At 44.9% G+C, this 14,340-nt stretch overlaps 1 protein-coding gene across 1 annotated transcript; it reads left to right on the top strand.

Moving 5' to 3' along the window:
- The first annotated feature begins 3,070 nt into the window (after window positions 1-3,070).
- On the top strand, window positions 3,071-14,106 carry SMIM13 (small integral membrane protein 13). Its single transcript, XM_081918363.1, has 2 exons — window positions 3,071-3,748; window positions 9,203-14,106. The coding sequence occupies exons 1-2, from the start codon at window positions 3,673-3,675 to the stop codon at window positions 9,385-9,387; spliced, it is 261 nt and encodes an 86-aa protein (XP_081774489.1). The 5' UTR covers window positions 3,071-3,672; the 3' UTR covers window positions 9,388-14,106.
- Window positions 14,107-14,340: the final 234 nt, after the last annotated feature.

Raw genomic sequence — 14,340 nt, 5'->3', positions numbered from 1 at the left:
AGCTACCAGCATGAGTTTGACCAAACTGCGGGAGGCAGTGGAAGACAGGAGTGCCTGGCGTGCTCTGGTCCATGGGGTCACAAAGAGTCAGACATGACTAAACAACAACAACAAAAATGCTACCACTGCAGCCAGAATTCTGTATGTGCGGAAATGGAAAGAAGAAGTTCCAGCACAAGAGGAATGGACTTTAAAACTATTGGACTATGTGGAGATGGCAAAATTGAGAGCAAAATTAAGAGACCAAAGAGACAAACTGCTTGTGGAAGAATGGAGACCCTTCTCAGACTATTTGAAAAAATACTATAGTCAAATGAAATCATAGGCAGGACTTGAAATACAGTGGTACCTCAGTTGTCGAACGTAATCGATTGGCTGTAGACCAAGGTATACGAGATGTAAGAGAACAATAGGCCAAGGACCAGTCTTGTCTGCTCTGGGAAGACGTAGCCTAGAAGACATAAAGGCCTGACTTGCTCTCTGTGCTGAAACAAAAGCCATGGCTTTTGCCTCTCCTCCTAGAAACCCATTCGGAGAGCAAGATTTGTTGGAATGTTAATGCTGTGAGATCTTCCAACTTATACTAAGTCTGGATGTATGTGTAAGTAAAAGCATGTGTTACAATCTCTAGTCCCCTTTATTCCAAGGAAACCAAATGCAAGAATGTGCTGGCACCCCTGAATTCTCCCACTGCTCAGAGACTAGGGCGCACACAGCAGCGAATATTATTTGAAGAGAGAGGACCTAGCGCTTTGCTGCTGTGTCAGAAATGGACAGAAGCCAAACGGCAAATACCACGTAACTTGAATTCCTCAAAGCATAGAAATGGAAACGTCAGGTCACAAAGGGTTTGCTAGATCCTGCTGCCACATTATAGGTACTAAACAAACACAAGGCACTCAGGTTAAGGACAACAACTGGTCCGTGGAAAATCATTAATCAGAAACAAGGTTGCTGCTGTCCTTAGCTACCCTGGCAATGAATCATTGGAGGCTGTTGACTGAACCTGACCCCGTCTATTCAGTGTGTTGGAGTGGATTAACAGCTGCCTTCTTATCCATTTTATATTATCATAATGATTATAGCCATATTTGCCTTCTGTTATGTATGCCTCCTGCTGTCTGTTGCATTTCACTGTCATGTGCAGTGTGTTCCTAAACAGATATATTGGATTTGTTTTCCTTTCACTTATTTCTTCAGATAGTTATTTGGCCGCCAACTGGCTGTTATGGCTAGGTCTTCTGAGGGCGGATGTTGTACTTACTTTCTTACTCTTCATGTGCTTTTAAATAGTTTTAAGGTTTTTTTTCTAGTGCTGTCTTTAATATAACGGTTACTTATTTAATTGTGCTTTTCAAAACATTCCTATTGATAGTGTGTTTGTAGCTGGATTTGTTTTAATTCATGCTGTGAGCCACCTTGTGTCCTGTACTAGAAGAAAGGTGGGACACAAAGTTGGAAGGGACCATGAGGGTCACCTAGTCTAACTCTCTACACTGCAATATTTTTTTGCCCAACATGGGGCTCAAACCCACAACCCTGAGATTAAGAGTCTAATGCTCTCCCGACTGAGCTCTTTCAGCAGCCAAATAAAATAAAATAAATGATACATACATATGCCTATATCTATGAAGTAAACCCCATTGTGTTCGGTGGGATTTACAGGTTGGTGAGTGTAGCATTGGCAGTTTAAGACCCGATAGTTTTTTTTTTAAATGTTCACATTTACTCATTTATATTGCACATGCCTACTGAGGATAACACTTCATGTATTGAACAAAATGGGATCAACGAAAGCTCAACAACTTTGTGGGTGTCAGGAATTTTACTCTTTGAAATATGGCAACCCTACTCTTGCCTAATTCTCCATGGTGGTGCCTAGTTTGGGAATGATCTCCCCATGGAGATCAGGTGGGTCCCAAATATGGCTTGTTTCCACTGACAACTAAAGCATATCTGTTTATTCAGGTATTTGCCAGACTTTTAATACCACTCCTACTATTTGATGCTTTTACTCGGGGTAGGGAAACCCTGGTTCTTGGGCCAATCTTGGCCTGCCAGAGGATCCAGTTTGGCTCATGAGGCCATTTCCCTCAAACCATGCTCACTTGCCCATCAGCTGATGTCACTGGTGACATCAGGTGATCGGAGGAACTACAGATTTTAATCCTGCCTTGGCTATGTGCCTTGTTCTCATGAGGGAACAGGTTTGCACAGCCAAGGTGGCAGGATTTAATCTCTCCTAATCTGCTTTAATTCATCAGTGTGTGTGACTAACCGCTTTAGAATAACATAGTACATAAAATCTACCAAAACCAATAATTAAGATCCAAGAAAAGAAGCGTATCCAAAACCACTCAATTTTAAGCATGGTTTTAGTAAGTTGGCAGCCCTGATAAGCAGGAGCACTCTGTCCAATTTTTGTATTTGGTAGTATGCTATGCTTGTTAGTGGCATTTATGTTTGTGGTATTCATTCTTACATACGATGCTTTTTAAAGTATTCCTCAACCCTCTCAAATTGCATGCTATCCTTTCACGATTAATAAAGCTGTGTTTGTAACCCAGTGAGTTTATTTTTTGCACGAAGATATTAAACCTGGGTGGACACTGGGGTCTGTGGCCAACCAAGTTAACAAGGGGCATTGTTTTCTGATTTTCCTCCAATCCTCCTCCCTTGCAAAGATACTGGGCACATTTAAACACCGGAGCCTCTTGCTCTTCTAGCCAGGTTGCAGACACGGAAGAAAGAATACGTGGTTTTAAATGTGTGTGTATGTGAAAGTTCAAATTTTTTATATCTAAAATGCTCTCCACAGCCATCCGAAGCGATTTGGAGAACCACTGCCCTGATTTGGATCTATGACAGCTCTCCCGCCCCCCGCCCCCGCGTCTTTCAATCAACTTGCGCCAAGCGCGGGGAAGGCGGGCCTTCACCCGCAAGGCCCGATGGGAATCGAAGTCCCAGTCGCTCTCTTTCTTCCGTGCGCCGCCAGGGCTCTCACCTCTACGTTAAAACCACACTTCCCATGATGCCTTCGCAGAAGAGTCCGGAGAAAAGAGACAGACAGCCATGTCCGGGTGATGGGAGGCTGAGCTCCCTCCCTCCTTCTCCCGGCTCTTTTTTTTTTTGCGGCTGCCGGGAGTGTTTTCAGGGAGGGGGAGAAACCACTCTGCGGCTGGTGGAGGGGGGCGACGGTGTTGGCGCCCTTCCTCCCCCCGCGGAAGGAGTGATGGAGCTGCCGCCTCTCAGCCTCCGGGCCGGGAGGAAATAGCGCTCTGCCCACTCTCAGCTGCACGTCTCCCTTTCGGTACCACCGGTGCCGCCGCTCCTCTTGCTTTCTTAACTCCCCAAAACCCTGGGAGCCCTTTACCCTGACTAATTTTTAATCCGTGTAGTTTGGGCTTCATTTATTCCCCCTGTCCCACCCTTCGAGCTCCGCGTCTCCTGGAACCCTCGTCCTGCGGAACTCCCTGCCTCTTGATTGCCAGCGCGAAGCCCTCGGGAAAGGGGGCAAGCGCGCTCCAGCCCATCCGTTTGCTTGTCGCGGTGGATTCCCCACTCCTGGAGGGCAGCGATGTTGCTGTCTCCTCTCTTCTCCTCCTCCTCGTCTTTCCCGCAGTTAACCCAAGGGAACCGTGAAGAGCAAAGCCCCAGCTCTTAGTTGCGAAAATGTGGCAAAGCATTGGCCTGTCCTTGTTGGTCGTCGTGGCCGCCCTCGCTTGCTTTCTGCTGCTAGTGCTTTGCGGTGAGTACTTTCTATTGATCTATCTTCCAGTAACCAGAAGTGTCTTGCCTTTCTCCTCTATCTCCGTTCCCTTTCCTGTGGTGGAATTAAAGGAAAGAAGAGAAAGGTGCAATAGCATGAAACAATAATGATTTCGCCGGCCTTTCTTTGTCCACTTTGATTTTGGGAATGATGCTAAATTATCATCCTCATTGTGGTCCAGCTAGAAAGCCACAAGTGTTGCAATAAGCCTGGGGGATGTGGGTTCAAATTCCCACCCAGCCAGGAAGGTCGCTGGGTGGTCTTTGGGCCAGCCATTGACCCTCATTCTTACCTACCTCACAGGGTGGTTGTTCTAATAATAAAACGGAAGGGGAGAACAGCATATGCTTCCTTGAGCTCTTTAGAAAAAAGGCAGGATATAAATATAAGTGATAGACATAAAAATAAACAAGCCACACACTTATTAGGGGTGAACACTCTGACAAGAGGCCCTTAAACAGATTCACGTTAAACCTGTTGTTCTAATTGTGTGGGTGTGTTAGGACACACACAAACACCCTGGATTTGTGGTGAAGCAGGTGAGTGGAGGGAAGAATATGGGCACCTTTCCCTTTTTTTTACTCAAGAAAAGATGAAAACCTAAACGCTTACTAAAAATATAATTCCAACTGAGATTGTAAGATGTCACCACAGTTGATTATCTAGATTTCTTTTCAAAAAGACCAAACTGATAAAAAGGACTTTGGTGGGGTGGAAGTTTGCTAGATGGAGTCTATCTTGGTGTCCAGGCAGTAGCTTATAGTCCCAAAACAGCAGCAATAAAGAATCATCCTCCAGCTTCCAAAAATAGCCAGGAATGAAGTTAAGAAGAGTCTGTGTTATCTGAATGACAGTGTGTAGTTATTTAACCCTTAAGAGCTTTGGCTTGAATGGAAGCAGTTGGTGGTTTTTAAGACAGCCACAGGTGCTATGATAGCTGGCATCCGTTTATTTTTGCCCTCTTTTATCTCTAATCATACAGGTTTTGCAACTGGCCAAAGCGCAGAAAGAAAATTGCCTGGCGGGGATGATAGTGGGATGAGCATGTGCAGCACTGGGGGGGGGGGGCACAGTTGCTGGCACCTCTGGTTAAAAGGATCAGGTAGCAGGTAATGTGGGAAGCTGCTGTCCTGCTGTGCTACACATTTAAAGCAATATTATACCACCTTAGATAGCCATGACTTCTCCCAATGAATCCTGGGAGCTGTAGTTCCTTAAGGTTGCTAGAGAGTTGTTATGAGACCCCTGTTCCCCTCACAGAAGGACAGTTCTCAGGGTGGTTTTAATAGGTGGCCGTTCTTCCCATGGAATTCTGGGAATTGTTGCACTTAGAGGCCTCCTAAGAATTCCCAGCACCCTTAATAAACTACACTTCCCAGGATTCTTTGGGAGAAGCTGTGGCTGTTTAAGGTAGTATGGTGCTGCTTTACATGAATAGTGCGGATGGGGCCCTCGGGGTTAGACAGTCCTTGGCTAGATGGACAGCCTGATCTGGTATAAGGCAGCTCTTCATAAAAATGAAAGGAATGTTGAACCAAGACTTATGAAGCTTAGAGGGGTGTCACATTCTGCAGTCTCTTAGGACTCAGTGAGGGTCGCATAAGCTCGTCATGAGCCTATTGTCGGGGTTCAGTCCTGCCCAGCTGAAACCTGAGGTCTCCTAAAAGGAGGAGAAAGGGGAGCAGTGCCCCAGCAGATCACCACACTGCTAGCAAAGAGCCATTTGATCTGGGCATTCATTGCTTTCTCGCAGCTCCAAGCTCCTTGATCCAGAAATATGGATCCTTCACAACCGCTAGGCATCACTGCTCCCTTCCCCCTGCCTTATCACTGGTGATGGTATGTGACAATGACAGAAGTTAGTGAACCCTGAAGGGTTTGTACATTTGCAATGAAGCCACAACACCTGGTGCATTAAAATAAGACACTTGCAAGATTTTGGCCTGTATGACTAAATTGCCGTGAGTGTTTTTGTTTCAATACCCATGTGGGTCACATTGAAAGCACTTTTTCGTAGGACAAAATTTACAGCTGTAAATGTTACATATGCAGCATTTTTTTTGAAATGGAGGCATGGTTTATAAAATGGGGGGGGGGGGCAGGGAGGCAAGTAAGTGGCTGAAAAAGCTGTGCATGTTTTGACTTCCAAGACACTTAAGGGGTGATATGATAGCAGTTGGAGCTGGACCCTTATCATTAGACACAATGACATGGCTGCCTCTGGTGCACCGAAGGATGCTATCCTGTAGCTATTGTTAAGTGTCCAGGTGGCTTTATATGGAATGGGGAAGGGGTTCCCTTCTTGACAGGAGATTCCCCACCACATTCTGATACTCTCACAATTCATGGAGACACACAGCTTGTGTACAAACACCTGTTGAATACAGTAACAGGTGTATTAAAATAAATTTAAATACATGGCGATATACATAAATAATAAAGGGGGTGGGGTTCCAGGAAAAATGACTTTGGCAATCCCACCTACCATTGAAGCCGGTGGGTTTTGACCATACACAATTTTGGCTTTAGGTGCGACCCCCAGTAAGTAACCCACACGTAAGTTGCAAGATTCCTCTCCCAACAAGAGTTGGGTAGAAAATTGCCAAGTGCAGCTTTTGCAACAACAGTAGTACACAAGTGATAGATGAAATTTTCTCCTTTTAATGCAAATCCTAGACCTTTTAGAGTTGCTTCAAAAAAAGCATTTTTAACATGGCATCAAGTTTGGGGGAAAATCTATACTGCTGATATCTGAAACTGGAAATCTTTTCAAATTTTCACCTAGTATAGTATGTATCATGCATGGAATGTAATTTCCTGACCTTTTCTGTATTCACTGAAGGCCTTCACTGATGGCAAACAAAAGCTTGTGGACATTAGGAAATTTCAATTTCAATTCATGTTGCTAAAGAATATGGGCAGGGAGCAGAATGTCTTGGGCTAGAACTGGGAGCGGCCTTCAAATATCTGAAAGGTGGCAGCACAGAGAAGATGGCTTGCTCCATGTTACTCCACAGGGCAGGGCTAGAACTGGTGGGTGGATGTTACAGGGTAACTGATCTTGGCCAAACATTAGGTGTAACTACCTAGTCAAGTCAAGTCAAGTAACCTTTACTGGCATCACATAAGAACATTCAGAATACATTCAGAATAGATAGGCCAGTGCGATCTCGTCCCCCCCCCCCACGGCACAGTCACCCACCAAAGGTTACAAGAGGTGAGCAATCCGCCTCATCTCTGTGGGTTTCCAGTAAGGGCAGGATCCTGTAGCATATTTCGGCGACAAAAAATCAAATAGAGGAACTTAGCTACTTTCTTGGTGAGCTCCTGGTCTCTCCCCTGTAATAAGAAGCACATAACCTCCGTCTCTGGTTTCCATGTTGGAATACATAGATGGTCTAGAAATTGTTGGCGGAGATCATCATACATTTTTCATTTAAGGGTCATGTGAGCTAGAGTTTCCACCAGGTGGTAACTACCTAGTGGCAAGAGCTGTTTGTCAATGGAATGGCCTGTCTTGAGAGGTGGTGGGGACATCGCTCCTCCTGCAAGGTTCTTCCCAGGTCTTTGATTCTAGGAATAGAAGACTGACTTGTCAAGGGAGTTGTGTTCTGCGGTGCTTGCCCTCCTCTCCTTGTGTTGCTCTGGTCCTGCTGTGACCGAGATGGATACAGCTGCTTATCCTCAGATGCTGAGATGAGGTGTTCCGGATTATTTCATTGCCAATAACCGAAAGCAGCTGCTTTTAAAAGATGCTGGGCTTTGTTTACTTTTGCTTTGCTGCTTTTCCGGTGACCTGCTCGAGCTTAACTCTTTCAGCATTTGAGTGTTGGGTAAAAGGGCCTTTTTCCCACCAAACCACCAAAGGCTTTGAACATTAGATGGTGTCTTGTGACAATGCATAGTATTTGCTTCCTGCGGATAAGTGACCTGTGGCATAGATTTTTTGATTTTTTTAAAAAAACATAGCAACCAGGAGGTATAACTAGATAGGGAAAAACAAGGGATTGTAAAACCACAAAAATTGATGTGAGCGTGTAGCCGGTAGGTGCAGGAGCACCTGAAAGCCTTTAACCAGCAGCCTCCTGTATACCTGAAGGAGCGTCTCCACCCCCATCGTTCAGCCTGAGATCCAGCGCCGAGGGCCTTCTGATGGTTCCCTCATTGCGAGAAGTGAGGTTACAGGGAACCAGGCAGAGGGCCTTCTTGGTAGTGGCGCCCACCCTGTGGAACACCCTCCCTTCAGATGTAAAGGAAATAAGCAGCTATCCTATCTTTAAGAGACATCTGAAGGCAGCCCTGTTTAGGGAAGTTTTTAATATTTAATGCTGTACTGTTTTTAACATTTGATTGGGAGCCGCCCAGACTGACTGGGGAAACTCAGCCAGATGGGCGGGGTATAAATAATAAATTATTATTATTATTCAAGGTTCCTCGCTTTTACTGTCACTATGTTTGCTTTTGCAGTACGGCTGTCCTTTTTGACAATCTGCCTTTCAGTTTCTTTCATCATTGACTTGAAATATCTGGATTTTAGAGTCTGGATTTATACAACTTTCTGGTCTCCCTGGCCCTAGTTTGACACTCTAACTACTATACCAGGCTGATTCTCAACAGTTAGATAGGTTGTCTTGCCTTTCCTCCAGGGAGCTGAAGGCAGGACACATGTTCCCATCTCTGTATTTTATCCTTACAACAGCCCTCTGAACAGGGCTCCCTCCAGGGGAACTTACAGGAACTCAGTTCCAGCACCTCTCAGTTGGGTGCCATTGCCATTATAAGAGAACAAAGGAGTTGTTCACAGTGATTTCCGGCACCTCCCTTTCTAGGAAAATAGCACTGCCGCTGAAGTTTTATCAGCCTACTGACACTTGGAGACATATCAGTGTAGACAAGCATGCCCCCATCTCTTGACTCCAACCTCCTGCTTTAATTGTTATTCCGTTTTAACAGGCTTGTTTTATTGCGCATTTTAAATGTTCATGTTTAAAATGTTTATTAAAATATTGCATGTTTAAAATGTTCAATGTTTTGATGGAATTGTGTGTATTTATTGTGTATTTTCAATTAGCACGCGTTAATATTTTGTAATTGTCTTTTATACTTGGAAACCGCTTAGAAGCCATTTTGCTGATTAAGCGGTATATAAAACAATAATGGTTGTGATGATGATGATGATGATGTGTGGAGTGGGGACTTGAACCTCAACCTTCACTGTTACAGCCCAACAGTCTAGCAGCTACATCACACTGCCACTTAAACTTTCTGTGTGTGCCAAAGGTAACATAAACATCTACACATACAACATCTATTCGTGTATGGGGCAGTGTGTGTGTGTGTGTGTGTTTAGTTGCCCTGGCACAGCCTCTTCTTGTTTTTCTATGTAGATGTTCACAACATCAACTTTTTTTCCTTTCCTGGCACCTTCTGTAGGTTGGTACGTTGTCTGGCACCTCTTCCTATCCCAGTTCCGGTTCTTACGAGAGCTGATAGGAGACACAGGATCTCAGCAAGGAGATAATGCTGTGGTTGAGCCCGAAGCAGAGCAGGATGTGCCAGCCGTTCCACAGAGGAGATCTGCCCGGCAGCGAAGGGCACCCGCCGAAGAAGCAACTTAATTGGAGCTTCCTGGGCAATCCTCAAGAGATGGGCAGCCGGCGACTCTTCCGTGGCTTAGTAGTTTGGTGCTGCTGATACGCCAAACGAGGACGGCCAAGGATTTGTGAATTCCTTTACTCCTGGAATTTAACTATGCACTGCTTTGGGAGAGGTTCCGGCGAGATTTTAATGGCGAGCAAGATGGGACTGAAGAGAAACGGGGAGAGCGGAGCCGAAATGGCTCCTCCCTGCTCGGGAGAAGAGTCGGCCAGGAGTGACACTCCTGGATCTGTTCCTCAGTGGTTAGGCCCAGCGTGAATCTGTGGATGAGCTTCCCAAAGCTGAAAATGGTTACTGCCTGCTTTTGTATAGGACTGCAAATCATCGCAGGTGGCATCTCTTCATTTCTACGTCTTGCAAAGAGGAAGCGTGTCTTTACTTGAGCCTTATCCACTTACACAAGGGTGTTCTGCTTTGGTCAGTGACCTGAAAGCGTGCCTCTGTCCATAGGTTAAATTCGCTATTAGGCTCGTGCGGAGGCTTTGACAACTGACTTAAACATAAGTGGGCAATGAAACGCAGCATTTTAGTTTCAATGCACAGCAGTTCCTTGCTCTGCTCTGCTTTTAATCTTAAGAGCTCATCAGGCTTGTGCACGAGTGTGTATGTGTCGTCAAATCCTTTCTTATTTCCGTAATAGAGAGAGGACAGGAGTATCTGTTACAAACCTTTCATGGAATGTCTTTTTTTTTTTTAAAGGCACTAACTAATTGGTTTGAAGTAAGCTTCTTTTTTTTTTTGCATCCTTTGCACCAAAAATCAGTTGAAACGAGTTACAGACAAACTTCTGGGGGGCAGCTTTTTAACCATAGTCTTGCCCTATTGCTAAATTGTATGACTGGGACCTTTGCATCTTTTGTTCCTCAAACAAATGATTAGTTTAGCAAATGCTTCTGTTTTGCCTTTGGGCAAAGGGAGCCCCACTTGATTGACACTACTTTCAGTATTGCTAAATGCATAAAACTAGCACCTGTAACTTTAGTAGAAGATAACTGATACTGACTTTGAACCAGTGGTAGGTAAGAGACGATGATGCCCCCCCCCCCAGGATGCTCATGGCTGACTTTTCCTTCAACTCCAGGATGTGTCTTGATGAGCTGTGTTGACTTTCTTCTTGTTCAACTCCTTGCAGTTTTGCTCATCAGTGACTACGGAAAAGTGTCTTAATGCTTGATAGCAGCTGAAATCAAGCCGTCCTGAAGACTCTTATCTATAGACTCCTCATCTTGAACAGCAACCTTGAGTGACCTCCTTTAAAATTTGGGTCAAGAGCCTTGTTCGTTTGGGGGTTTTGTTTGTTCCTTGTCTAGTTACCTGTGTACACCCTTTGGAAAAGCAAAAAAGCAATTTGAAGATGACAATATTCACAAACACATCGATGGCTCCTATCTTCCCACCCTCTGAAGTGGTTGTCCTGCTCTTATTTTATTTTCTTGGAAACTCCTCTTTGTTCTGTTTTTAATTAATACCTATTGGAGCATGTAATGAACATGGCAGTACAGGCCTGTTTCATGTACTGCACAACAGCAAACCTGGGTCTGTGCACATAAAAAAAGGATGCTCTTAAATCTGAAGATGTTGCAAATGAAAACCCTGGCGTATCAAAAAAGATTTCTGCAACTGGCTTCTTTAAGGTGGATGTGGTGGGAGGAAATACTTGAAATTAAATAATGCCAGTTGTTTTCAGACTGATCTGCCTCATTTTCTCCCCCCTCCCAATCCGCCCCACAAATGGTTGCCTTATCAGATTTATATAACAACAGTCCACTGGATGATATCAGCTTTAAAAAAAAAATGCAGCTCAAAACTTATTTGTCCTTGAAAGCCAATGACCGATTGTTTCCTTCCTCCCATTAGACTTTGTGTTGCACCTGCTGATTTTCAGGGTTCACCAGATGTTTTCAAATTTGTGAAACTCTCGTGAGCACCGCACTCCCGTGTAATGTAACCATGCCCCTACTGTAACCTATTCTGTTGGCTCCTGTAAAATGCTTCCTTCAAGACTTTAGTGGAGGCAAGCAGAGCAGTGCCTGGAAAGGCATGAGGGTGCCACGTTGGTGACCCCTGTTTGAAGTTTTTATCCTGTTTCTGATGGCTCTTGTTTTTCTCTGTAATAGATAATTCTGAAAAGGCTTCACTTAGGGAGGGAGCTAAGATACGTTTCATTCAAAGATGCGGAAGGGCACCAGACATCCCTCCTGCAGCTTGGTGAAATGTCCGTACCATAGCTGCATGGAAAACTAGCACTTGTTATCTGTTCCCTCTGAACCAAGGAATGGATCATCCACCGGGCAGTTTCAGGAGTGGGCTAAATTGTGGCTGTACAGGGCTGTAATGACCTCACCTTCAAAGCAAAGAAGCACAGTGACTTTGGAGTCGATGAGGACTTATTGCTTGCCTAGATTTTCCTTCAATGTAGCATTCAGCAGTGTGACACAGAGGGCTCAAGGAAAGCTTGTTGACACGGTGCCTTTCTGGCTAGATTGGTATCCCTTGGCCAGCTCACTGCTTCTTGAGCAGGACACCGGTCATCATTTCCTCCTGACATTTTGGAAAATGGAGAACGCTATCCCCTAAGCAATCCTGGTGCCCCAGTCTGTTTCATACCAGTAGCACCACGCCTGCCGACAATGTAGCACTCTTCTAGCTATGTTTGCACACCACATGCTTGGTCCACACCAAGTAGCTTCCGCCTTTTAGATTATCCAATCAGTTATAGGCCGAGTACTCTTCCCGCCAAGCCCCCTCCTGCATCCCAGTCAAGCTTGGCTGTGGTGAAGAGTTTGGTTGAAATGCTACACATGTTAGCTGTGTACTGAGTTCATGAGCATTTCCTGCAAAAACAGAGATGCAGAACCTTCGGCCCTCCAGATGTTGGTGGGCTACCATCACCCTTGATCATTGGCTGTGCTGGGCTTGATGGGAGCTGGAATCCAATGATGTCTGTATGGCCCAAGGTTCCCCAGCCTGTGCTAAAAGGTTCTCAAATGAATTGTGATGTCAGTCAGAGTCCCCAAAAAGGCCGAGGGAAGATCCCTGGAAGTCTGGTTGGAGGAGGAGGGCTGTTCCCCTGAGCTGGAAGTATTCCTTTCTTAATGGAAGCATTGGTGGGGAGATGTGACGCCATGGACTCTCCAGTGACTCATGCCGTAAAAAGCAGGTGGAGATGACCTCAGGATTCTCCCAGGTCCACAAACAGCCCCAAAGCAGAGACTGAAGAGCTTTCAGTGACAGTGGACTGAGGTAGTTGAGCTTCTCTGGTGCCAAAGAGGGCAACCCCAAGCAAATGCGATCTGTTTCTCCTTAACGCAAGCTTGCATTTAGTACAAACAACAACACCGTTATCATTCACAAACCTGCACCAGGGTTTGGACTTGCCCAAAGACTAATGGAAAGGTTACCTAACTGCAGGTACTCTTTAAACTGATCAGTGACTATGAGTTGACTCAGTCACGTAAGAAGTGGAGGCAGGTTCTAGCCACAAAGGCTAGCTGGAGTGGATTGAAGTGGTGCAGTTGAGTTAAAATAAATTGCACCTTTAGCAGAAAAAGGGTTTTCTTCAGAACCTTAGAGCACGTTGCACCACCAAGGCTTGTGGAAGTTATGTGAGACCCTGTGAAATTCTGTGCAGGTACTTGGAAATTTACCGCCGTTCACACTGCTGCTTACTCAATAATAACGACAGAGGGTTGCAGCTTTTGGCCTGTGCAAGCATGGGCACTTGACTATGTGAAAGTGCTTCATAGGAGATAGGGGCAGAGGCTAACTCTATATAGGTTGCCACGTGCAAGTGGCGTTGTGCGTGTCACTTTGCACATAGTGTCCAGTTGTGACACGTGTTTTGCAATTGGGAATTTTGCCTTAAAAAACAAGCAAACCTGCTCTTTGTCCCCCGTTTCACCTAAAATTCAAGCTATTTCATCTGGACCTGTTTAAGAAAACTCACCCTTACCATTTTAGCTGTTGCTCATCTTTTCTTCAAACATTATGGAATTTTAATACATGCAAGGGAGTTGAGAGTTTTATGTTTGTCGCTTCCTCTGTTAGTATTGCAACCATTTTAATGAATATGGCATTCAGTAGTTTGACCTGCTAGCTGCCAACATCCTTACGACTTCTGCAGATGAGTCGGGTAAACACTCAGCATGCAGACATAAACAAAAATAATAGTAGATATTATTCCTCCCCCCCCCAAAAAAAAATGAAGATTGCATTTAAGATCCGTTTGCTTACAAAATGCTCCTTTGTCTCTACTGCGGTGCAACTAGTAGGTGTCACATTGTGGAAACACCAGGTAGCTTTGTAAAATAACACAGTCTGAATCGTTCATTCACAGCACTGTTGTTGCAGTCATCTCTGGGATATGTCGTTCACTGCATCACAGCTGATAAGTAGTTTTGCTGCTCCTGGTGACATTCGCAGTGAATTAGTTACACCTGCAGATGTTCCAACATCAGCCTTGGCCAGGGTTATACGTAGATGGCTGCAGTAACAACACATGAGGTTTCCTGTGCTCATTGGTTAAATATGTATACTGTACCAAATGTTTTTGTGTGTTCTGACTCCCATCATGCTAACTATTTTCTCTTTTTTAATTATTATTTCTTAACTTAAAACTGACTCCACCAGTAACTTGACAAATAAAATGTAAGCAACCCGGCTTGATATGGGTGCCCAAACGGTTTGCATCTGGATTTTTTTTGTACACATGATTCATTTATGGCTTGCCCGCTTCCAAAGGTTTGGAGCCAGGGTAGGCAGAAGGTAGATTGGGATTTACTGTTAGGGCTCTGGGTGGTTGGCAAGTGGATCAGCAAGGCTTTCTGACAGCCAGGCAGTGGCAGTGAGGCTGGGAGCACGGCATTATTTCAACCAAAGGAATGTCTTGGAGCTAAATGGCAGTCCCACAAGCA

Source organism: Podarcis melisellensis (genome assembly GCF_964234715.1).
Source record: "Podarcis melisellensis genome assembly, chromosome: 7".
Taxonomy (NCBI): domain Eukaryota; kingdom Metazoa; phylum Chordata; class Lepidosauria; order Squamata; family Lacertidae; genus Podarcis; species Podarcis melisellensis.
Note: the sequence above shows the minus strand (reverse complement) of the source record. Positions and strands in the feature narration are given on the sequence as shown.